General features: G+C 46.5%; 1 protein-coding gene across 3 annotated transcripts in view; it reads right to left on the bottom strand.

The window, feature by feature from the left end:
- Positions 1-203: 203 nt before the first annotated feature.
- LOC311009920 (E3 ubiquitin-protein ligase Midline-1-like) overlaps positions 204-25,241 on the bottom strand; it is a 36,723-nt gene continuing 11,685 nt past the window's right edge. Inside the window, exons 1-10 of one of the 3 annotated variants that reach the window (XM_084004364.1) lie at positions 24,801-25,033; positions 16,694-17,481; positions 10,885-10,980; positions 7,856-7,963; positions 6,422-6,570; positions 5,903-6,030; positions 4,924-5,067; positions 2,831-2,992; positions 2,422-2,629; positions 204-2,349 (exon numbers count right to left, since the gene is read on the bottom strand). In XM_084004364.1, the coding sequence (XP_083860490.1) occupies positions 2,001-2,349; positions 2,422-2,629; positions 2,831-2,992; positions 4,924-5,067; positions 5,903-6,030; positions 6,422-6,570; positions 7,856-7,963; positions 10,885-10,980; positions 16,694-17,413 (2,064 nt within the window). In that variant the 5' untranslated portion in view covers positions 17,414-17,481; positions 24,801-25,033 and the 3' untranslated portion in view covers positions 204-2,000. Of the gene's footprint in view, positions 2,350-2,421; positions 2,630-2,830; positions 2,993-4,923; positions 5,068-5,902; positions 6,031-6,421; positions 6,571-7,855; positions 7,964-10,884; positions 10,981-16,693; positions 17,482-21,439; positions 21,463-24,800; positions 25,034-25,241 lie in introns of those variants that run through there. The other 2 variants (XM_084004366.1, XM_084004365.1) reach the window with 2 other exon arrangements.

Raw genomic sequence — 25,241 nt, 5'->3', positions numbered from 1 at the left:
TTAATTAAGCGGACGTTTAAGTGAAGGAACGTCATATTCAAACGCTATTAAATGCATATTGTCTATCTCACACATAAGCGGTTATATAGAGCGGCGCTAATGGCTTCCGACAACAAGCCCACGCTATCTTTACCACATCTTTCATGCAATTAACCGAAAGTGGCACCCGTCGTCACGGCGATGAAGAATCCCACACTTTAATGTGAAAAGCAACAACGTTTATTTCATTTTTTTTTTTTTTGACTTATCTCAGACGACAGTGATGCAAGCAATTCTCCATCAACATGTCCAGAGACGGAAAACATAGAACAACCATAAGGTTCAAACGGAAAACATTAAATTATTCGTATCGGATACAATGGAAAAACACACAGCTCAATTAATCGCCATGGAAACACAGAATTAAAGACTTGTCAGTGTACCAGGTATTAAAACAAAGCTACATTGAGGAATACAACCAAATCTTTGTATTTACACTGAGTCTTACATATAGAGCAATATTGAATGATGGATATATCTTGACCTTTTGAGTCGCATCTAGGGCGTTTTGTCCCCTTTTTAAAAACATTTAAAAAAAAGCTAGCCAATGAGTGAATAGCGCACCCTACTGACATCGTTAATGTGCAACAATACTGAGAACAGCCCCCCTGTGCATGGCTGTGGAAATAAAGTGATGCTGCCATTAGACCTCAGTGTAAACATGTGGGATTGAGCATTTTGGACGTGGAAATTAATGGCGTTTTGGGCTTTTGAATAGAAAAGGGAAGTTCCAGCCCCTCCAACACAACTGGCGTTTATTGTAACACATGGAATCCTAATGGCTGCCAAAGAATCAGACGTATATTAACAAGTCAAACAAGAACACAGCACTTTTTCCAATAAGAATGTTAATTGCACCAGAAATGAATCGTAGGCTACGAAAGCATGAGTAAAGTACGGACAATGTGCAAAAACAGGGTCTACGTTTAACTATTAATTCTATTTCCTCTCGTCACGTTTTCAAAAAATAATTCATTTTTATGAACGTATGTAAATACATCTGAACAGCAATGGCTACTTTGGTTCCTTTTTAATGAAGCGAGGGGAAGATAAGGGGAGGTATGGGATGAATTTACAAAATATACATCTGCTCTTTCCAGCAACCGTGATTGATTTAAAGTCGGAGTGGTGTGTGTGTGTAGTGTGAAGTGTGTGTGTGTGTACTCTCAGGGACTTTCAAAGTGCTATATCTGATAAGGTGGTGTGAAAAAAAAAAAGCAAAAAAGAAAATTAAAAATTGATTTGTGGCTTGTTTCCTAGTTGCCATGGTGCAAACGCACCAATCGTGGCCCAAAGTGCCTTGGAGTATGCATTGCTGGCTCGCCGCCGTCCATTTGTCCCCCGGTTCCTTCTGGACCGACTCCAGCTGACTGTCATCCGTCCTGAAAAACGGGGCTTCACAGGGGAGTCAAAGATGACATGAACCAGCACCGCATATTCTCTAAAATCATGGTCAACAACTGAACATCGAGAAGCTTGATGAGAAAACACTCCAGGCGTCTCAACCTTGTTTTTTTTTTTTGTTGTTCTTCTTCACATTAAAAAGCTGCACTAGGTCACTTAGCAGAAATAAGCAAGTATTTCAATTATATGGATTGAGAGACTGATCAGTGGACTTGCATGCTAATTTATTTAATTGCTTTTTTTTTTTTTACCAAATTAGTGTGCTTGTGATGTCAAAGACAACCACATGAAGCTTTTTCCAGCTTTTTTTTTGTGTGCTCACCAGCTGCTGTTGAGGAAAGGATTCATATTTCACTTCTCTCACTGCCTCTGGCTGAAAAAAGACGCACATGACCAGAATTTCTTTTCAGTAAATGGGGCAGATTTCGTATGAATTAAGGACACTCTTTCATTCTCATTCCTCGAATGAGCATTCTCCACAAATCTTCCCCAGTGCAGCTTTTAAGCTAATTCAACCCAGCTCACGCTGATTCCCTCTCGTTCCCCCTCGGCGGTCGTCAGTCTTCGGGCTCCAGCCCCTCCAGGTGGTCGGGGATGGGGAGCCCGGTGAGGATGGTCAGACACTTGTTCCACACGTTGAAGACGGCGCACACGGGCTGCACGAAGGCCACGTGGAACGTGTGCAGGTGCTGGGAGCCCACGGCGTCGTAGAAGGTCACGTAGCCGGCGTCGTAGTCCAGCAGGATGCCGACGCGCCGCAGGTGGGGCGACGGCTCGATGGCCAGCTCCTTGCTGTTGTGGCGCACCACCCAGCTGTTGTTGCAGCGGCACAGCACCCAGGAGGCCGAGTTCTTGCCGATCCACTCGTGCTTGGGGGCGGATTTGTAGGCGATGCCCACAGCGTACCTGCGGAGGAGCATTTGTCAGCTAACCTTTTCCTCAGCCCCGCTGAAACTCCCCACTCTGAATAAAACTCACCACGTGCTCCCGCCGATCATAGCCTCCCAGTAGTGCCGCCCGCTGTCGATGTAGACGTTCCCCACCACGCCGTAGCTGCTCTGGCTGGTGAAGCGCTCCTGGCTGTGGCCCTTCTTGGACGTGGTCTCGTCCCGCTCCACCGTCAGGTTGTCGTGGGACACCTTCAGCTTCTTGTGGGCGGATTTGGGGTCCAGCTTGAACGGCTGGCCTAGCAGAGGAGGAGGAAATGGCAAAAAAAAGAAAAAGAAATGGATTTTGAGAGCCATTACAAGCTTTACAGAACAGCTCATTCATTTTCTGTTAATTGACTTGCGACTGAAAAGAATACCAATAAGCTACTTCTGTGTGTGTTTTTTTAAAATATACAACTATTCCGCTCTGGAGTGTTTTCCACTCGTCTTGTGCTTACTGTTGGTCTTCAGCGTCCCCGGTTCACTGCTCCTGCTTCCCGCTTGGTTAATGGCCTTGACAACAAAGATGTACTTGGTGCCGCTCTGCAGGCCGTGCACCGTGTAGTGGTTCTGCTTGATGTTGGGAACAATCATCCAGCTCTCCAAAGAGTTGCACAGACCTGGGGAGGAGAGGGGGGAAGGGGATTCAGAGAAATCACATTTAAGTGGGGAAAAAAATGCATTTAAAGCAAATATGAATGCTGAGAGTAAATCTCTGGAACATTTGAATAAGAAGGGCATGCTGAGGTCTGTTCAGATTCAGATTCATGCTATAACGTTCCACCCAGTTTCAACAAAGAAAACCAACCAAAAACTGCAGACCTCTGCTGAAAAACAATCCCCGAACCTGAGGTTTCCTGGAGAGGCGAGCTGTGGACTGGATGTGTGAGCCTGTGGCGGTGTGAACAGGTGAGAGGGTGTGCAAAGGCACGGGAGGAAACCATTCACACCTCGTTAGCTTCATAGCTGCACTGGTCTCTCTCTCTGCTCGGTGTGTGTGTGTGTGTGTGGGAATGGGAATAACAGCGTATTTCATTTAAAAGAATGAATGGCTTCCAGGGGGCCGTGTTGGACCCTGTGGCGGGGCAGTTCTGGCCTCGAGCCATGTGTTTAACAGCCCTAAATAGTGTGAGTTATTGTTATGAAAGTCTTTATTACAACGCTAGATACTGAAGTCCACGATATATGCATCGGTTTATATTCTAACCAACCAAAACGCTAATGAAAAGCGTCATTAAGACACAAGAGGACGTAATAATAATAAAAGCAAGTGCTACTTTTTTCCTCCTCTACGCTTTGAGACTTAAAGTAAATACATTCAATACAAATAGTGGCAGACTAATTAAGAGATCTAATTTAGAAGGCTGTTTTTGTGTGTGTTTTTTTTTTAATGAAATCAACATTGGAAGGCTTTCGCTTCGTGATGCATCTGAATGGTCTCCCAGGGGAATTTATTCTGGCGCTCGACGCCAACAGCAACACCTCTCTGACATCATCGGAGTGAAAACAGGAGGCGAGAAAACTCGCAGCATCTCGCCGAACAGAAGGAGACGGAGATTTGAAAGCAGGAGGGGAAGTAAACGTCACATTAGCTTCGTGGCTGTCGGTTCTAAACATGAACTAATGAGAACGCTGTAAAGGTTCTCTGCTGCCCCGTCGTCATATCCTGTTCTCCTTTCATCCCTCACGAGCTACAGCCACTTGATGTGTGACAACATCTGATGGGAGTGGGAGCGTAAAGGCTGGAGGCTCCACTTCCACCAATATCTCCACTTTTTTTTGGAAAAGCACTTCAACTCCCAGGTGCCTCGGGGGCCCCCAGCAGAGCAGCATGATTGTACTTGAGCAGCTCTTTGGTCTTTAAAGAGTGAAAGTGAAGTCTACATTTTTCTTTTGAGGACTTATTCTGTCGAGTGTTGAATTCTGAGGATTTTATTTCTACTTTCTGACGAGGCATGGGATGATATGAAAATGTCACTATTATAGTTGCCAAAAAGATTCACATTATTATCCATATAATGTAAAATAAATATTAAATATAGGTCACTTCATATTTGGTGGAGAAAAAAAAAATATTTTAATTGCAAAAATCTAATATTCTTAATTAAGATAATCATAAATAATAAGGTCCCCATGTATAAAGAAAGGTTAAATAATGTTATGATAGTTTTAAAATCCCATATTTTCCCATCAAATCCCATATGATTTGTGTTTGCCACCTCGGCACACAGCATTTAAATGCATTTATTTGGCTTTTTTTTTTTGCTAGCTTCTATTGTGTCTCCTAATATGTTTTGCCACCTTCAGTGTCATTTCATGTTCCCCATTTTCCATCTGGGAGTTTGTTATAGTTGTTATAGCAGCAACTTGACAGTCTGCATCATTTCCAGTCCACATGAGAGCTGCAGTATTTCTAAAAGCACTTTTACACCGATCGGAGAAATATGCTGATTCAAGATTCAATCTCATACATGCCAGAGGCCATTTTCATCAGAATTCTCCCGCCACCATGGGGAAGCAAGTCAACGCCGCCACGAAAACATGAACTTACTGGCGATGTTGGACTGTCCGGTGAAGATGGCGTACTGGAGCTCGTAGGACACCACCGTGAACTCGTCGTCAGACGTCCAGTGGACGGAGATGGTGTCGTAGGAGGCGGTGCACAACTCCTCCCTTATGCACGGGGCGCTCGGAGCTGCGGAGAGTGGAGAGGGGAGAAGGAGTGTCATCCAACACAAACTAATGCGAATAATTCCACTTGAATATAGTTGCAAATGACAGTATTCCGAAATAATCACACACTTGTCAGTTGTTGTAGCAAACAGTCGCCCTACTTAACCTCGTACGACATTATTTGGCTCCGTTTTATGAGTGCAAAGGCTTCATTACACTCAGGACTGAGGATGTTCTTTCCACTAGAGCGGTAGGTTGAGCATTAAAAGCAGCGCAGATGAGGAATAATCAAATATTCACAGGAAATGAAGCTGGGTAGTAAATACCACAATCCTTAGCAGTATGACTGAGTCGTTATATAACCAGATATGCTTCCACGTATCCATGTGTTGTGGTTTGAAAGTGAAATGAGTTTCCGGAGCCCACGAGTAAAAAGGCCCTCCAGTCTCCAGACCTTCGAATCCACGACTCAGGACGCCTTTTGTTTGTCCCAGACGCGCTCATAATTCATCTAGTGACATTACGACGGGCCCTTCCAAATGTGACATTGGAAATGAATGTTGCAAAATTAATTTGGGAGTTAATGGGCTGGGGCCTGCTGCTTCAAACGGAGTGCTTGGAAACGGCAGCGACTTCAAAAGAATAACACAAGTAGAATTAAAAAGCCGGGACAGGATCGTAATGAAAGGCAATGTTGGTTTTCACGGTCGGGACAAGGAAACGAATTAAAGAGCTCGACTGAACGGCGAGCAAAATCTCAAAGCAAGTCGACATCAAGCGTTTCTGGTGGCCCCGCTGGTTTAGTCGCTGGTGGAATCGATAGACGTCCCTCTGAAGGGGAAAACATTCAGGCTTACCCGTCAGGTAATCCAGATTCTCCAGCAGCTTCTTCTCTCTGGTGAAGTCCAGGGCGACGGTGTCGAAGGTGTCCGTCAGGTGTATCTCAGGGATCAGCACTTGGGTCGATGCGGTTGCCATGGAAACCCTAGATCATTACCAATCACAACAGAACGTGCTATTAGAGCTGCAGAACACATCATGATGAATAAGCTAGTGTTTGCATGCTTAGCTGTTGGAGTAACTTAAATATTCAAAATGCTGAATCTGAATTAAATCCGGGCCCTCAGTCGTGATCCTGCAGATTAGATTACGTTTGTAAGACTCCCGGGGATTCGCACATTGGACCCCGGTTGTGCTCTGATTGCCAGATCATTATTCTGGAAGCTTGTGCAGGGACTGGAGTCAGATGCAGGATGAATTCCCTCTCTACCTGTCGCCGCTGTGATTCAATTACACAAACTGACTCTACGGCCTTTTCCCCAAAGCTAAATCTTCGCTAAACCGAATAATCCCGCCACATGTGTGCGCTCCCCGACCTCTCGTTGATGCCCTTGGCGGTCTGCAGGAAGCGAGCGTGATCGGTCTCCTTCAGCGTCTGGTCGGCCTGCGTGATCAGGGCGGAGGACCTCTCGATGCACTGCTTGCAGTTGGTGATCTGCTGGGCGAGCTTCCGGATCCGGTGCGCCTGGAACGAGGACGGCAAAACGCAGAAGTGAGAACAGGAACAAGAATCCAACCAAGAACGACGAGTACATAATCAGAGCTGACAGGAAATGACCCGGAAGATTCTGGGGTTTTATCGCTACAAGGAGATGGATGTTAACATTTCAAAGTCGCTCATACACGAAAAGGTCAAATCCAGGGTCGACTGGGGAACATAGTCACGTTGTCTTAATTGGTTTCAACATCAAAGTCTGTATTATAGCAAAGGGCAGGAGTGTCCATTCTGCTTTGCAGTGTTTCTTCTTCTATCAGGTTCTGTTTAGAAGCCTTGTAACTGTGAAGATGAATGAACCAGACACTCCCATATTAACTCCTTCCCTCTCTATGTTCTTGTGATCGTGCAAGTAAATGTTAATTCTAGTTAAAGAGAAACAGAGTTATGATTAAACTACATTAAGCTTCTCCCCGTCCCTGCCAACGCCACATTTTCTAGGCGTTTCCATGATTCTACTGCACTCAAATCTGGGATTTTATTCCCCCCGCCCCCGGTTTCATTCCCCCCTCTCTGCAGTACGATGCAGCGTAGATGTTAAGAGACAGATTGAGGTCAGTGGCTGGATTGAGGTTAAAGGACATTTCATCAGCAGTTTGGCTCGTAAATAACACCGTAATCTCAGCCAAAATCCATTTAAAGTCCAACAAATTAAACGCATTTTAAAAAAAAATGATAAGGTCGACTTTTTTGGGGGGGTCAGATGAGTTGATATTGATCATCATCGAGTGCTCAAAAAGCATTTGTGGAAATCTCTATCTCTGTCTCCTCTGATTCAATTCTAAAAGCTAAACGTGGACATTACACGGTGGAAAACCAAATCCCTGGTGGGATGCAAGTCTCATTAGATGCAGCTTTTGAAAAAAGGGTTTAGAGTACAAGTACAGGCGGCCTCCCATATGCTCTGGGATGTACTTTTGGCCAGTCGGCGTGTTTTTCCCGTCTGTTCGGAATGTGTCGAAGGGTTTGCGTTTCAGGCAGCTGAGCGCTTCGCCGTCTGCTCGCGATATAAGGTCAAGTTGCTGCGGCGGAGTATTTGATTTGACACGAGAATAGCTTGGAGTGTTTTCAATGCACGCCGATGAACAAAGCTAACGCCATTAGCCGTCTGTTGCAATCCAAACCCTCTGATCTCATTATAGTATGCGTTGATATGCAGGAATAAGGGAGTTATTTTGGTGTTTCGTGCAGCATTTGCTCCTTGATGATCATTCATTCACTCACCAGGAAACAAATGGTCGAGTGTTCACCTCACCTTTCCCTCCTTGATCTTATTGCCGATGATCTGCCTCCTCTGCTGAATGATGTCGATCAGGACGTCGCACTCCTCCAGCAGCTTGCCCTCCTGGCGGGACGCGTTCACCTGAGGACGGATTCACGGACAGCATCGGGTAAACAAAGTGATCGACGGATGCTGGGAGTACAGGGGGATAAACGTTCGGCCATTTTTGCCTCGCGCCTGCTTGAGTGTGGCATTTGGAGGGGGACCAGACTGTGTCTGAAATCAGGACTCCGTAGCACCAGGTAGTTTTGTGGCTGGGTTCAAACATCTGCTGGAGCTGGCCTCCAAACCAGACACCGATGGCAATTAGAGGAGAAATGATTGAATTTAGTTGGAAGGCGTTTGGGGGAAAGTGCCGTCGACGGTGTTGATTACATCCAGGGTCGTTGTGCCGCGAGGGTCATTAGAGAGAGAAATGGCCGCCGGCTGCCTCCTCTGAGCTGTTTGATTGGCTGGGAACCATTACACACTATAAAAGTTGGCCAACTCCAATAATAACGCGGCGGGTCGTAACCGAATGTGCGCTTTTCCCATCGCGGTCATTTCCTCGCGCTCCTTTCAGCACGTTGTAAAGTGTTTTGTTGCGGCGGCGCAGGGAGCAATGAAGTGGGAAGTGTTGCCAGGCCTCACATTTACACACACACACAGGCATGCTGACAGGTGTTTTAATAATGACATCATGGGGAGTTATTTGCCTTTCCTCCGTCGAGGCCGTCCTCAACATCCTTCATGTGTTTTCCTAGACTCGTGTTGCCAACACCTGAGTTACAGTGTGCGAGACATGCAAGCCTTCCCGCAACGCCGTTGCATCTGCCTTTTTTTTGTTTTTTTTCCTCCACGCTGCTAATTGGGCCCTCCGACATCACCGTGACAGCTCGGGGGGGAAGCTTGAGATGTTAAACTGCTAACTCGGTGAAAAGCTTGTATGTATGTTGTCTCTTTTTGGCATTTTGCTCACCAATTAGCATGCAGATCTAAACGTAATGGGCTTTTGGGCTGGAGCTTATCTGAATGTAGACCACACAGGCCCAGAGTGAAGTTTATCTCATTTTTTTTTATTATTATTATTCATATTTGTTTTTTAAAGTCAGATCTTTTGGTCTCTGGTAGTTCACTTACTTTTCTGTGTTTTTTATTTTATTCTTTTTACTTTTATTAATGCACCACTGGGTCATAAATCGTTTCCAACTAATAAAAAAATGTAATAAAAAAATGTATTGAAAGCAGTGTGTATGCGATAGTAACAGCCAACGCAATTATTTTAATATTGATATTCATCAAAATATGAGAAAAACAACCAAATAATCTTGAACACAAAGGTCATAAATAATAAGGTATCCCTGCAAATATGAAGGACACATCATTTTTAATGTATTGAAATGAATTTTTGCATCCTGTATTTTTAAATCCGGCTCTATTCTTCACTTCTCTGCCATGATAGCGAACTAGACATATTTTATCGCAATCAAAATAATGTTTTTGAGCATTACATGCAAACATGGCCCAGTAGAAACCCGGAGTATGCAGCTTGAAGAACGACGTGTCCACTTTAATCTCAAGTAGTGGACGTGAATGAAGACGACGTCCTCTTGTTATTGCTCTGCCGAGTGGAACGAGCGCCCACGGGGGCTGCACAGGCCGCTCGCAAGCCACCACACAAGGGAAGGCAATGCATTTCACAAACTCAAAGGGAGACGTCCGGGTAGCGTAGCGCCATTTGGGTGAATGGCTGACGCGGTAAACCGGGTCCGTGAGCGTGCTACGTAAAGATGTGGAGCATCTAATGACTGTGGGCAGAGCCCTCTGGAGCATGTGAGCAGTATGACAGATTGCACCCTGGCAGGGACATTAAGTGATTCATTAGCCAGAGAAGCACACACACACATAAATGAGTCAGTCCTCGAGGATAGTCAAACTCTTGGAAAGGCACGCGGACCAAACTTTGTGCAAGGGAGGTGACTTTACACTTCACACGGCAGATACATCAGAGGTATTTCTACAAGTAGAAGCACTAATTCCACCCTCACGATGTATTATTTATCCAACAAACCAATTAACTGCTTCAAATGACTCCTTTTTGATTATATAAGGGCACGCGTTGTGCGTGGCATTACTTCCCAACGCTTACAGCATCTTGATTCTATTAGCTGAACGGGAGCATTAAATCCCAGGCATGGTTAAACCACAGCACAGGTAGTAGGACTCAGGGGAACCCGTCTTTAGGAGACCATCCATGCCTTTATTCAGGTGGAGTTTCCTCTGTTTAAAGGCATCACCCAGACTCGCAGGGAGCCATCTCCAGAGAAGCTGTTGAATAGATTAATCGGATGTGAAATATTCAGAAAGCTGCATGTCTAACAGCCTCATTTACAGAGTTTCTGCTTGTCTTGTGAAACCCTCACATGTGACCATTATGCACTGGGGTGTGGTAATGGTCAAGCATGTTTTACCCCTTCCTTAATGCATTATTTATTGATTTCTGATCTGGTCTTTCCTTTTTTTTTTGCCCCTTCCGTGATGATTAAGTGGATCACAGAGCCACGTGTTATAATTTAATGTCCCTGCATCATCAAAAATCCTTCAAGCTTAGCTCACAGGGAAACATCTCTGCGTGACGGCGACACACAAACAACACACGCACACAGCACTTTAGCGACTCCTTCTTGCAGCCTGTGCAGGCCGTTTGCCAGGCCGAGAGGCAGCATTTGTGCGCTGGGACGTCGCTGCCTTTTAACCCCTGTGGCACTGCGTTATTTAAAGCTTCTTAGTGGGCCGGCGTAACGTGAACAGGCAGGCTTGGCACAGAATTGCCTTCAGTGGAGCTAAACACATTGAAACTCTTTATTATCCTAACACTGAAGTCCAAATAAAGGTGGGTTGGAGAAAGAATTACAACGAATACACATTGTTTTGAGAATAACTATGATACCCAAACACATCAGCAGTAAATAGTAGTAGTAAATGGTATATTAGCATGTTAGCGGTGACATCAGAGGACTCACCTCGACATGTTGACAAGTCTGGATCAGCTTCCCCATAAGCGACTCCAGCTCGTTGTTCCTCTTGATCAGATTGGTCAGGTTGGAGTCCAGGGCTTGCTGTAGCAAAGAAGATGAACAAAGGGAGAAAAAAATAAGCCAACACTGAGAGTGAGACACGGAAAAAGCAAAAAGGATGGGACATGAATGCAAAGAACCGGAGCGGTAAATCAAAGGAGGATACAAGCTTTCTCTGCTGACACCAGCCAAAGAAGTTGCAGGCAAACCTCAGGCGCTACAACACGAAACAAAACAACTTTTAAAGCAACTACACTGCAGAAAAAAACGCTCCACAAAATGATTCCTCGACACAAAAGCAGCAACGAGAAGCAACTCTTCTTCCACACGAAGAGTTGCGTTCAGGGTCCACGTACCTCTGAGTGCGGGTGGTGCCCCTCATCCCTGTACTGCCTCCTCATCGCACCCCGTCGGAGCCTCCGACGGCGCCGGAGCCTACTCTAGGAGAGGATGTGACTGGGACAGCCACTCCACTGAGCACCAAGCCAAGCACAAACCCAGCCAAGCGGCAAATTGGGCATCAAAAGCTTCCCCTATGAGCACGCAGCAGCGCTCTCGGCTAACGAACCGGCAAACAGGTGACGGGACGTCAGCCCCCGTCCCTTAACGCTCCGCCCCTTCCTTCGTTTATTCCCTCCTCCCCCTTTTTTTTTTGTTCTCTCTTTTTGCTGCTTTTCATCCGCCCGGGCACAAGCTGTCTCCTTTACGTCAAGACCATCATATTATTGCCAAACGGAGCATGCTTAAGCCGCTCGGCTGCCACGTCTCCACTGCCCTGTTCTGTTTTGTGGGGGAATTTCCACTCTGAGATTCCCTGCATGAAAACGGTGTCAAGGGGCATCGGAGCATCACATCAGAACAGGAAATAGTAGAGACGGGGTTTCCGAATGCGTTAAAATTTGAGAAAGCTACATTCCAATCCACCTCACCTTTTTAACCACTTTTTCGCAACAGTGTAAACGCAACCGACGTCTGCTGTGACGTCGAGGATTAAAAGGGATTTTATCCCCCGAGCGAATATTGAATAAACAACAGTAAACGCAGATAGAGACGGTGGGGATTGTTGTCTTTGTGTGTGTGTGCCGGAGTGGCAGTGGGAGCTTAATGAGTGGCCTTAATACGGCGATGACACACAAAAAAAAAAAGCAGTACAAAGGTGGAATATGGCACCGGCGTCGCCGTAATGATCATCCGTAGAGATAAAAATAAACTAAAGCTCTTAGGATGAGGAGGGGGGGTCGGAACAATAAGTCACGTGCAGCAGAAATCACACGTGCATGCATAAATGCAGAGGAACGACCTATTTGTAATTATGCACACAAATTATTAATTTGTATTTAATTTAAATAAAAAGGATCCAATACATAAAAAGGTGACCTCCAGTGGTCTTATACCCAGGGTGTGGTTGTGGTTTCCTTTAATGAAACATAACTATATCCTTCTTATAAATAAGACAAATAATAATCCAGAACTCTCCCGTGACTCAACAGTCGGAGACGAGTCGCGAAACCGTCTCCAAATATAAATATCAAGTCCAAAAGTGAGATTTATTTATTAAGTGACGGCGAGCCAGCAGACGCGGCTCTGCGTTATTCAAAGGGGAAGCTGGCTGCTTCCACGGCGCCGGCTCTTCATCACTCGCTGCAGCTACAGTTCAGATCAGCTCCCCAAACCCAGAATCCCACCCTTTGAAAGCGAGGGCGAACTTCTGCACACGATTCATCACGCGGCGAGAGACTCCCCCCGCCGGCTCGGGGAACAAGGAGTCGGCTCTTGATGCTGTCTACCATTGTCGTTGCTGTTCATGTGTGCACGAGGGGCGTGAGCTGAATCACCCTGAAGCAGTGCTGATAAGCTAAGACAACACACACACATTCAGCTATAGATGGAGACAGGTAGGCAGGGGAGCTGAAAACTTCAGAGGAGCTACATCTTTTTGAGATTTCCTTTGACAGTGAGCGGGATTGTCTTCTTAGGAATCCTCACCCGACTGCCAGAATTTCACCTCATTCTTCTCTTTGTGTCTCGTGTGTGTGAGTGTGTGTGTGTGTGTGTGTGTGTGTGTGTGTGTGTGTGTGTGTGTGTGTGTGTGTGTGTGTGTGTGTGTGTGTGAGACAGAGAGATCAGAGAAACCTTAGTCACACAGACGAAGAGTGAAACAGGGAGAACAGAGGTGGAGAGTTAAAGCAAGGCAGAAGTTAAAGGAGTCTGCAGACCACAGGATCCGTCATGTATTCGTTGTCATTGTGTTAAAGCGGTCCACCCATCTGTACACACATCCACACTGTCTTATCGCTGAGTCATCGTTGCATCGGGCGCTGGGCGGTTGATAGAGGGCGCCGGCGTGTTTGCCCCGGACAGCCACTCTTCTCTCGGTAAATTGGAAACAATATGTTTGTTTCGGTCCCAGAATTGTGCTCGAGGAAATTGGGAAAGGATTGCGTGTGTGTGTGTGTGTGTGTGTGTGTGTGATTGAGAGATGAGAGCCCAGAGTAAAAAGGAACATTCGCTGTAAATTCTCTAATAATGGCTCCAATTGAAGAGACTTTATTTGAGACTGGCTTCTATTACAGACAATGAAACCGATGAGATGTTCTGCCATGAATGGAGAGTTGGCAATGTATGTATGTGATGTCACAGTGTACAGACACGCCCTAAAGTACACTTCTACCTCACTGCAGCAACCCACTGGAGAATATTTAGCCGCACTTCTGTTTACTGAACGTTTTTCAAGGTTGGAGTTGAAGGTGAACATGGTCACCATAATAGGAAATAAGTCGGGGAATAAGTGTATTCATGGTGTAAAAGATGAATGCGGACATCGATGTGAATATTTAGCTTTTAAGGCGGGGAATCAACTGTTTTATTGTGTTGTCCCTTGACAAGCCAAATGATGTTTCCCCGCTGACGGGCGGCTGATTAAACCGAATGGAACATAAACACAACAAACCTATGATTTGAAACTGGAGCTGACACACACCGCAGGGCCCATCTTTTATCCCCCAAGGTTCTCTCTCCTTCCGACTCAGAGCCAAGGACCTTGAAAGCTATTTCTAGCCGCCTTCTCCGTCAATTTCCTGTGACGGGGGTAATTTTATCTCTGAAAAAAGGATGGGTGTTCCCACAATAACCTCCACGGCTCTTATCAGACACCGCCGCCGCTGAAAAAAAAAAGCATTCCAATCATCTGATATTTTGTCTCCCCCTGCGCCGAGGAAGGGATATCTCAAATTCCAGCAGATCAGCGCAAAAAAAATAAAAAGTGATATGCATGAAATGGTCCGGAAAATATGACCAAAAGAGTTCCGCCTTGTCAGACTCCCGAATGAAAGAAAAGCACCCGTATCTGAGTGAAAAGAGGGTGAAGTCTGCAACATCGAAGGGGATTTTCAACCGTTTAGGTTACCTGACAAACAGGCTGTCGTGCCTCCTCTGTGCCGCCACTTTTAAGTAGTTCCCCCAAAAGTTTTCTGTCCTTATGAATAAGAAATCAAACGTGTTGTTCGGCATGAATATTACATCGCGGTCGGGTTGCTTCCCGTGGTAATTAGCTCAGATCGAGGCCCGAATGTGTTTCCGAAATCCAGCTAGTCGACGGTTAGAAATAGCATCATGATTTAAATTGAAAGTGACTTTTTGTTTGTCGAAAGATTTATTCACATAACGCCTCATAATGGCGATGGAGAACGCGATTGTTGTCTGTCGGGATGCGTTTGCGTGTTTCCTCCGTAAAGCAGCCCCGACGCCAACAAACTGAATTAAGGTTAAGTGAACTCGCATGAACAGGACATGGCTTTCAACTTTGAAAGAGAGCTGAGCCCCGGGCTGAGATGCACTTTAAGCCCCGCTGCAGCTGAAGATGCGGCGAGCCGAAGATCTGGGCGCTAACAGGCGTCTTAACCCCCGGTTTGTGTCGGAACTCACGCCATGTGCCAGCTGGCTGGCGTGAGGGGGGCTTTGAGGGCCGTGACAGGTGGTCAAATCCCCCCTCCAACTTCTGCAAGAACAGGCGCTTTTGTTTTCCGTGTGAGAACGGAGCTGCTGCCTGCGTCTGTCTTCAGATTGCTGACAGGGTCGAGGACAGAAGGGGGGGCAGACGGAGTCTCTGGAGGATGTGTGCATGCAGACACGCATGCCTGCATGGGCATGTGTTTGTGTGCGAGAGGCAGACAGCATCGTTTCCCCCCTCAAAGTGCAATTACTTTATGATTTTTCATTATATTTTCCACATGGAGATAATAATTGTACTCGTGAGCATCAAGGTCAAACGACATCAGAGCTGTTGGAAGGAAGCGTGATGCCGCCATGCAAAAGCAGAGGGCAGTAGAGAGCCAGTGAAGCTGAGTAGTTTATTTTCTTAAACATAATGACACTGCAATGTATTGAAAAACAATATGATGAATCAATTAAGACTTATGTGATCTAAAGGTGGATTCTTGGCTGATGTAGTAACCATCACAGCAGGGATTCCCTGTATGTAACACATACAGAGGCACAGTGGGGAGAAATCTGCTGTTGCTGTGCTTTTTGAGTCATAGCAGATAATTAGCCTATGATGCACCGCCCCGTATGCTTGCCTGCTAATTATCCCTCTCTGCTTATATTTGCTGAAGCATTTAGATTTCAGTCTACTCGTTCATGAGTAGTTTTTTCCTATTGTTTGGCACTTTTCCCTCCTTTTACTAGGTAGTTTCTTCCATTATATCACCGATGCCATGCCGCCTCTCTGAGGACGTATCACAAACTCCTCCACACTCCAACACGTGTTACTCTGGTAAAAGGAAAAGCCTGTCACACCTCGGCATTTCATTTAAAGGTGCTTAGCGGGGCTGAATAAACACGGCTGAGAAACTGTTCCCTGGGTAAATGGCACTTTTTGTAGATTTCGTCAGAATGGTCGAGACATTTTTTGATGAAAAGTTATCCAATTGGTCAAGTTTGGCCCTTATAAACTACATCTGCAGTGCTGCTTTATCCATGTTAGCCTATGCTAGCCAAGTGAGTTTACTAGTCATGGGGGGGAACTATTTGAAATACCCCAAAGTCCCTCAACTTAATGGAAAAGTGAACAACTTATTCAGGGGATTAACCTTAAAGAAATGTGCTCATATTCCAGGCAAATAAGACTTTGAGAGGAAAAACATCCTGTGGACATTCCGTTACATTCCCCTTTGCATTAGCCCTGATGTAACGCACACACACACACACACACACACACACTGCCTCGACGGCCATTACCAGCGAACGCTAATAGCCACGCTCAATTAAGCACACCTACACCCGGCAGGCAATCTGCGCTCGTTAACCTGCAACCTCGTTGGAAGACTCCATGCCTCGTCACTAATGACACTTCCCATATTCACCGCGCGCGCCTCCGAATCCCCTCCCGGCACGCCGGAGTGATTATGCTAATTGCTTAATTATTCGGCAGATGTAATGAGTCAGCGTGAGGCGATAAAAATCTGAGTTGATAATCGAGTTAGATACCTGGGCAAGGATAAAAAGGAGATTTCTGCAGAGCAGCTTGAAATGAAAAGCGAAAAAATGCATTTGTGCTAATGGGCTTTGGGGGGGGGGGGGGACTATAATCTTAATATACGGCGTCTGCCATTAAAGGCCGCAGGTTGATTAAAGCTCAGTTTTTGTAAAATTGTCGCAAATTTACGAGCGCTTAATTAAAGGCGCCCCGTGAAAGGTGCACTCCTGCAAATGTGGAAGCGATTGCAAAGCGTTTTAAAACATATTCTGTGCTTACCCGGAGCTTCTCATAGCGGTCGCTCAGCGCCGCCACCTGGTGGTCCCTGTGCCGCCCCACCAGTTTGCACAGCGAGCAGATCAGCTGGTCGTCAGTGACACAGTACATGTTCACCTTCTCCTCGTCGTGCTCCAGACACTGGAGCCCGCGGAGGTGGGAGTCCGGCATGGGCTCGATGAGCCGGTGGCCGGTGAACGGCTTCTTGTTGGGGTGCGTCGCTCGGAGGCACTCCTCGCAGTAGGACACCTCGCACGTCACGCACGTTTTGACCGCGTCCTGCGGCGGGTCCTGCTCGCAGAACTGGCACTGGACCGGCTCGGGGGGCAGGGTCGGGCTGGACATGGCGGCGCTGACTGGGACCAGCGCCAACCGGTTGATCCCCTCCTCGCTGGGGGAGTTGGGCCCGCTGTGGGGCGCAGGCAGCGGCAGAGGGACGCCGGCCGACGACGAGGCCCGCTGGACTCTATCGATAATGTTCTGCAAGGTCACGTTTCTCTTAAGTCCTTCTAGGCCACGCTCCGGACTCAGGGAAATGACATATCTACAGGTGGGGCACTGGAAGGCGCCGATGCTCTGAACGGATTCGTTGGTGGCGCAGTGGGAGATGAGGATGCGGTGGGCGCAGCCGAAGCACAGGCTGTGAGCGCAGGGGAGCAGCAGCGGGTCTTCAAAGAGCTCCAGGCAGATTGGGCAGGTCAGCTCTGACTCCAGAGTGTCCATCCTGCTCAGAGGAGGCCAGGCGGGACCGGGCGCAGCGTCAGCGAAATCCAGAAGAGCCGCTCAGCTGTCTGCAGGCCAGGCCCGGAGACGGAGACAGAGAGAGAGAGAAAAGAAAGCACAGGGATTTGTGATTAAATGGTGTGAAACGGCTTACTTCTCACTGCTTTCTCGGGAGGACTTATATCTCCATGGGACAGACCACTGAGTGGACTTCCAGCAGTTATCACTGCCATTCTTAACGTCTCTGTGTGGCCTGGGAATGAGGCTATGATATATCCAAAGACTAGACGGACAAAAGTTCAGCTTCATTGAGAAACAACGCGACAAGAACGTACATATTCAATATAAAGTCATCATGATCGTCCAAGAAAATACCCCTTAAATCAACACCCAGTCGTCAGCAGTCTCTTTTATAAGTTAGTCATCAAAGACGTTGTGATGTTAGAAGACGTTACAGTGAAGCTGTTAATTGTTTCTTTAATTCAAAACTGTCCAGAAATATGAGGAAGTTCCAATCATCCTTATCAGCCCGTCCAAAAGTGAACTTAAAAACGAGCTGTATTCTCTGTTCCTTCGTCATTGATCAACGCAGCCAGAGGGGTGTTAATAATGTCGTGATGTGGCAGCAAATGGAGATTTAACAACTGATGGGTGGGAAAAAAAAGCCAGATCACAATTAGATGAAACCTATACAGACCCTGCGGGGGGAATGGAACCGCTGTATGCTGCAGAAAATGGATCACTGCTGAAGCAAAGAAAGCCATGCAGATAAGACCTGCACGTATGGAATCTATTGAAGATATTACAATTTGATTTTTCTTTTGTTATGTGGTCGTCGTAAAGGGAATGCAATGAACAGAGGGAACATATGTTATTCTCAAGCACATTAATTTGATAAAAAAACAGCATTTCTGAGCCAGGAGAGGGATGCAGTGTGGTATTTTCAGCAGATGTCACTGTTTACTGGGCTTAAGGTCTGTGTGCGTCTGAGAGGACTCTCTAGTCATCTTCATGCATGGCTTCCTCTCATCCTCTGCGCTGCAGATAAACCCAGTCCGGGGCCAGATAACACTAATTTGCAGTCAGTTCAGAGAACGCATGCAAGGAGAGAAGAACATTTTTTAGTTTTTCATTCCAGCGAAGCGACTTTGGTCTCTTATTTCCAAAATAAGAAAAGCAAGGCCGTATTTGGAAATGAAGCAAACATGGAAGGATATAAAGGGACAGAAATGGAGTGGGCGGGATGATTCAGCAATAACACGCTCGAGATGAAATGGCGTGTTTGGAGGGACTGTAAACACAGCGACTCCTTAGAGACGCTCGCTTGTCCATACACATCAATAAACACTCAAATTCCCACAAGCACACATCAGTTTCTCTGAAGCACCAAAGGGCCTCCCATGTGTTGATGTCGCCTGCTAGTTTGTCGGCTTGGACTGACGCTTGCTGACAGTCCAGAGGAACTGACTGTGTTGCCATCTCAAAGGAATTCAGCGTATCGTGATGAGCCTTTTCAGAACATATAGACCCCAGTATCAAACCCTGGGGTGCTCCTACAGATCTGACGCTGATGCAAAAGTTACTTAGACTCCTCGGCTCGTCTAAAAGTTTGGATACACAGAAAAATAACACTACAGTCTGAATGTATCCTGCTGTTTTCCCAGTGTTTTGAGTTAAATATCCTTTTTTTTGGTGCATTCATGAAGCAGATTTGATATTCCTGCAGTCCATCCCGTCCAGAATACCAAAAAAAACAAGAGTTCCTGGCAAAGTTTGACGTTGACGGAGCTCTCGACAGTTCGCTGCTTGACAGGAGGGGGGGAAGCCCGGGGGCACGGAAGGGTAAAGAGAATAAATCCACCTCATTGTGACAATAAACACAAACCTTCACCTGAGTCGCACGAATCCAAACTGGCAGGTGCAGACAGGGGGGTGAAATGCCTCTCAGCATACCGAGGTGACACTGTTGAAGCAGGCGTGGAGGTGTGAGGGGGGGGGGGGGGAGACAGGAATGTGAGACTGGAGGAAGTTGTTTATTTCCCCCACCATCACTTTGTGCCTCATGGCTGTCAGTGTGTGTGGACGTCAGTACCGGTGCTCTTCAGTGGGGGGCGACAATACAAAGAAGACTCTCATTCCTTATTCTCTTATAAGAAAAACAGATTATTCTATATAATGTGATTCTTTAAGCCCCCCTCCAGATAACACAATACCATCTGACACATCTGATATGCTTTGTTTGAGAGGATCCTCAGAACGTATCACTTTCCTGGATCATCTTCTCCTTTTTTTTTTCAAAATCCCAAATGCTGCATTTCTATTTCCAGGAGGTAGAAATGTCATTGCCCCCGATGCTCCTCTCGGACGTACGCCGTCGTATTTGCCATAAATGTCAGCGCGTAACCTTTTGCAACGGGCCGTTTTCTCACTTTTTGCTATTTTAATGGATGTCCAGCGGCTGCTTGGAGAGCAAATAAGGAGGACTAATGAAGCACTTTGGAAATGAAACCTCCTTTTCATCCCTCTCCTTGTTTATAGTAGGGCAGATCCCCCCCATTAGGCTGTGCTCTACCTCTAAATCTTTCATTGACGTTTGGGTCAAAGCAGGTTGCGGCTCCCCCTTCCACTCACAGTTTAAGCTGCTAAAAATTTCATAGACGCTCTTTCTGGCCATTTTCTAAAAAAGCGATGCCCGATGCAGAGGAACGGCGGTTCCTGTGGTTCTCCGTAATCCACAGATGCTGCTTCATAATTGTAAATAACTACGCTCAGTGTTTTTAGCACTACCTTTTAAACGTTACACTTTAATCTCTCCTATGACGGGAGGTTTTATTCCACTTTGAGCTTTTCAGCCAAATGAATATTTCAACTCTTCACAAATTGAGCTGAAAAATAAAAAAGTTGAGTCCGAGTAAATGATGTGACTCAAAAATCAGTCAGAAAAAATAATTATAGTAAGCTGCCAAAAGCGATGTGACCCTCCCCCACCCTAAAAAAAAAAAACTCCACACATTTGTCTGGGTGGAAGGAGTTTGGTTGACATGAGCGGCTGTGGCAGTCCACGGAGCAGAACTGAGAAGTAGGTCATCCCCATTGACCTGGCTCACCCAATCAGCACACACTGTGCGTGTGTGTCACTGTACGGACTCACAGGAGGCAGAACATAACAAACAGCGCCATGTCGGATCGGAGCGAAAGAGGGCAAAGCACGGGAAGCTGAGCGTAAACATGATAATATCTGCCTGTCGGCCTCGAAAACGCCACGCTGTCGGACCGCATGAACCCCCATATGGTCACAATTTCACAGCTCGGCCTGAAATCCGCTCACAATCAACCCCAACCTCACTTTAAAAAGCACACTTTGGACATTTTACCTCTCCGATTGCAAATGTTCACAAACATCACCTACTTTCAGGCGGAGAAAGAACCAGTCCTCAATTATTCAGACTATTTTTGTGGGAAAAACTGCATAAATTATTGACATTTTGTGAATTATAAAACACCTGTTTTTTTCCCCTTCTAAAAAGCTTCTCCATATTTAACAACAGCTAAACCTTGCGACACCTTGTTTACCTCCGAACCGTCGAAGGATTTTAACGATTCCTCAACCACATATGGGATTTGTAATTCAGCAAAAGAAAACACAACCCTAATCTGCTTTTACAGCAGCGTCGGAGAGCGGATTAACCCTCGACCCTCCCGTCGTCGTCGAGAACACGTTGTCATGCTTTCCGTACCGAGGTGGGAATGTATTTCTTTACTTAAAAAGATGAAAAAGGTTGTCATCATCCTCTATAAAGTCTGTCGTTGCAGCCGTGCAGGAAGAGTGCTGAAACGCTCCCACTGCCACATGGAGCAAAGTCCAAATATTATTCTACAGCCTTTCCTTGCAAAACGTTTGTCTTGGCCTCGGAAAGCATGATAAAGTGTGATAAATCTTGCAGCGCGAGAGTGCTGGAAGAAATTAATTGCATGTGGTGCACCAGCTTGCAGGTGTTGCTGCTAAAAGTCAAATTAAGAGCATACTTAGGTTACGAACACCCCCGCATATGCCGAGAAAGTAGTCCCAACTTCACTCAGCTCTGAGGCTTTTTTTCGACGTCACATTCAAAGAGGAGTTAGATTTGAGAGTCTCTCTCATCTCTTCTCCACTTCCTCTCCTCTCCCCTGCACTGTACAAACTCTGGGTTGTTAGCAACACTAACTCTGACCACACACACACACACACACATGTTACGTCTTTGTCTGGTTCCAGACACCCTGCCATGTTGATCCCTAATCCGCTTCCTACCACACTAGCCGTGACCAATCGCGGCCTTTCATGTTCGGAATCGGTCAGTCACACCTAACGGGATTGGCCGGTCGTATAGTCCGGGATGCCGGGGCTATTAGTGATTATGATGAAGGGTGACATTTGTGATTGTGTGTGTGGCGGGGTCCGTCTGGATGCGTGACCCAGATCGGGTACAGCATGTGAAATGAGATGGGATGTTTGGGGGAGATTATAGGGGGCGAAAACAAGCCTGGTGTTGCTGTCAAGGACGTATTCGATCGGGGGGGAACGATCTTCACACACGTGGTGACACGGATATTATGGAAAATAAATGCTTGTTGCATCTTGAGTAAAGCTGGATTCCAGACACCGAAAGCCCAATTTAAAGGCTACTTTTTATTCTTCTTTTCTTGATTTTTATTGATTATTCTATTGGCTCAGTGGAAACGTAGCGCTGCATGGGATGCCAGTATAACCTGATGAGCACACAGGTGCTATATGTCCTTTTTAACGCCTTCCTGCATGCTCAGATATTCTACAATGCATCAATGTAGCCTCTGGCGGAGATGAAAGTAATTAACGAGTGGTTATTCCCCGAAGTACTAACTTTTGATTGAATAATGAAATGTTTTTTTCCGCATCAAGAGAGTTCATGCAGGCATCAACAGAGCACCAGTGGGATGGATGGGAAGCATGCAGCGCCTGCATGCTTCCTCCAGGGGCAGAATTTGTCCAAAAATCTTATCAAAAGCAGCAAAACTCTTTAAACTTATTCCCAATATTTAATTTACTTGATTCGAGTGCAGCGATGTGTTTCAGGATGCACATAACTTGATGGAGGTTATAACCATGTGTTCAAGGAGTCAGCCTGCAGTTTAAGTAAGGAAAACACATGTGACCTGGGTTTAACCTGAGCATGCCTGCACTGACCCCGCTTCGCACAGCGCCTTGGATGTCACACCGCCCAACACGCCGCTTCGGAATATGCTTACAATTACCGTTTTGTTTTCACGAACCGTCGACATGATGTGTGTTTACATTGAATCGGAAGGGAAGGAATGTCCGTGATGATATTGGATTCGAGAGGCCCCCCTCGAGTGGCAGATATTCCCCGCAAAAAAGATGTGACTTTTTCACATCTGCCCGTCTGCAGAGCATTATCCAGCATATCAAATATCTTCAAACTGGCGATCTGGAGGGGGGAATCGACGTGTCTGACACCTGTGAAAGGTTGTTTACGGGAAAAGGTCGCATTTTTTATCAGAGATTTCAAGGGTAGTGAGCTTTGCTTAAGTTTTTGCGTAAAAAGAAACATACCCAGACTGGGAAACGTTATAAATCAGCCTGCCGACAAAGTTTGAGGAAGCACTCATCCTCTCCACAGGACCGTGCAAGCTGCCAAGTCTCATTGTCGCGAGTCTCCATGGCAACACTCTCATCGTATTGGGTTGGTGATTAAAGAACGCACTGGGGTGAATGAAATGAACCGAACTGGAGTGGAAATAAGGGGGGGGAGTGAAAACAAAGTATTCCCGTCTGTCTCTGTCCTGTTTGAAGGATGTTTAGATAGCAATTAGCAGTTTGCTCTGATGTGAGAGACTGCTGACGCTTTCAGTCCTAAATGAGCCAATTAGGGGGAGATAAGATTCTGATGAGACGTACCTCCCCATTGTGTCGCGTAAGCTGAGATAACAGGATATATAGGGGGCGCCGTAGGTCGCTATCAGCAACCCCTGTTTAAGTGTTTTCCTTGGGATTTTCAAGGAACACGCGTGCAGCTTCCCCTCCCACCGAGTCTAAACAAAGTGGACCCCACGCAGGAAAGGAAACGACAATGCAGCCGCTATCTTTGTCCACGCGGTTCCCACGGTCAGGTCGGAGGACACAAACACAACTTATCGGGTTAAGATGCTTTTCTCGAGGAAAAACGGGGGGGGAACAGGAAACGCAACAATGCTAACGGCCGTCAGACAAAACATTCCCGTTTCCTCGTCTCGATTGGTCAAAGTCAAATATGGCAAACTGCAAAATGCTCGAAAAAGGAAAAACAAATATGCAATATTAGGACTAACTTCCACATTATTCGTTCTAATAATAAAATCATACATTTTAGTTATAGTGCCACCAGGTCAAATACTGAACCTGGATTTCCTTGATCCCGCTGACCCCCAGCAGGTGAGACGGATCAGTAGCAGCACTGAGCCCTGCAGCCGCCAGCTGTCTCACACACGCTTCAGCACCCACGTGACCCGCACACACACATTTATATATAGTGTATGTACTGTACTAAACACGCCTCAGCACACATGACATGCTACACAGAAGCTAAATGTGTCATCTCTCTTCTCGCTTTCTAATTAACACGCTCAGACATCCTCCCTTTAAAGTGCAAAAAAAAGAGACCATTCCAGAGATTTTATGAAGCCACTCATATTTACTCTCTCTCTCTCTCTCTCTCTCTCTCTCTCTCTCTCTCTCTCTCTCTCTCTCTCTCTCTCTCTGAGCACTCAAGTACACACACATTTTAAGCATCCCTCAAGGCGCCGTCTCCTGTCTTTATGTATCCTCGGCTTCAAGCACCCACCCCGACTCTTTGAAATTAGGTCACACAAAACACTCTCACATGCGACGTATCCCCACCCACACACACACACACACACACACACACAATATTTTTTGGATGGGGGGGCAATATTCAACAGCTCCGCACAATCCATCCACGACGTGGAACATTTCAAGTTTTTTATTGAGCCCGAAGTTGCTCAGCATCGTAGACCACATGGCAAAAACCAGACTCCTCGGCTTGAAGGTGCGTTCGGGGAACAGAAGTTTGCTCCGCGACCGTTAACCATATGGCTCAACAGCACTCTCGCGCTGGCTGAGTCCCGAAAGCCACTGCTCTGTCATTATCATTCCAGTAAAAGCTGGCACTCCGCTCGCTTCCACGCCTCATTTCCACTGAGGAGACACTCAGATGCAATGTGGAAGCATGCAGGAACCCCCCCCCCCCTCTCTGTCAGACTTAACTAACTAAGAGGAACACAAACTCCCACAGAGACACCCCCCCCTCTCTATACAGTCAAAGCAAAACCAGCTCCTCACGCCTCCTCTTACCTTCCACATGATTAAAATCCCATCATCCACAAACAAAGTAAGAAAAAAAGAGAGGACGAGAGAGAGGTGGGGAGGGAATGGAGGGATATCTTTCTGTCTCTCTTTCTCCCTCTCTCTCTCTCTCTCTCTCTCTATCCTGCGGGATGCAGCGGCGGCGGCGAGCGGCGAACTTGAGAGTCAGTGAGGATGTGAACGTCTCCGTGGCTGTGTCATCACCTCTCATGACATGTTTCCCCCCCTGCCTGTGTAAGCCTTTCCATCCTGACCCGGGAGAGAGAGAGGGAGAGAGAGAGAGCAAACTAGTGCACCGCCCCCCTCTCCGTCTCCCCTCCTCCTCCTCCTCCTCCTCCTCCTCCCCTCCGTCCATCCCTCGCTCTCTGTTTCCCTGTATTCAAATCTGCCAGTGGGCTGCCCTGCCTCTAAGTAGGCCAATCACGGAAC

This window comes from Eutrigla gurnardus (genome assembly GCF_963514095.1).
Source record: "Eutrigla gurnardus genome assembly, chromosome: 24".
In the NCBI taxonomy this organism is placed as follows: domain Eukaryota; kingdom Metazoa; phylum Chordata; class Actinopteri; order Perciformes; family Triglidae; genus Eutrigla; species Eutrigla gurnardus.
The sequence above is the reverse complement of the archived record's forward strand: the minus strand, read 5'-3'. Positions and strand labels throughout refer to the sequence as shown.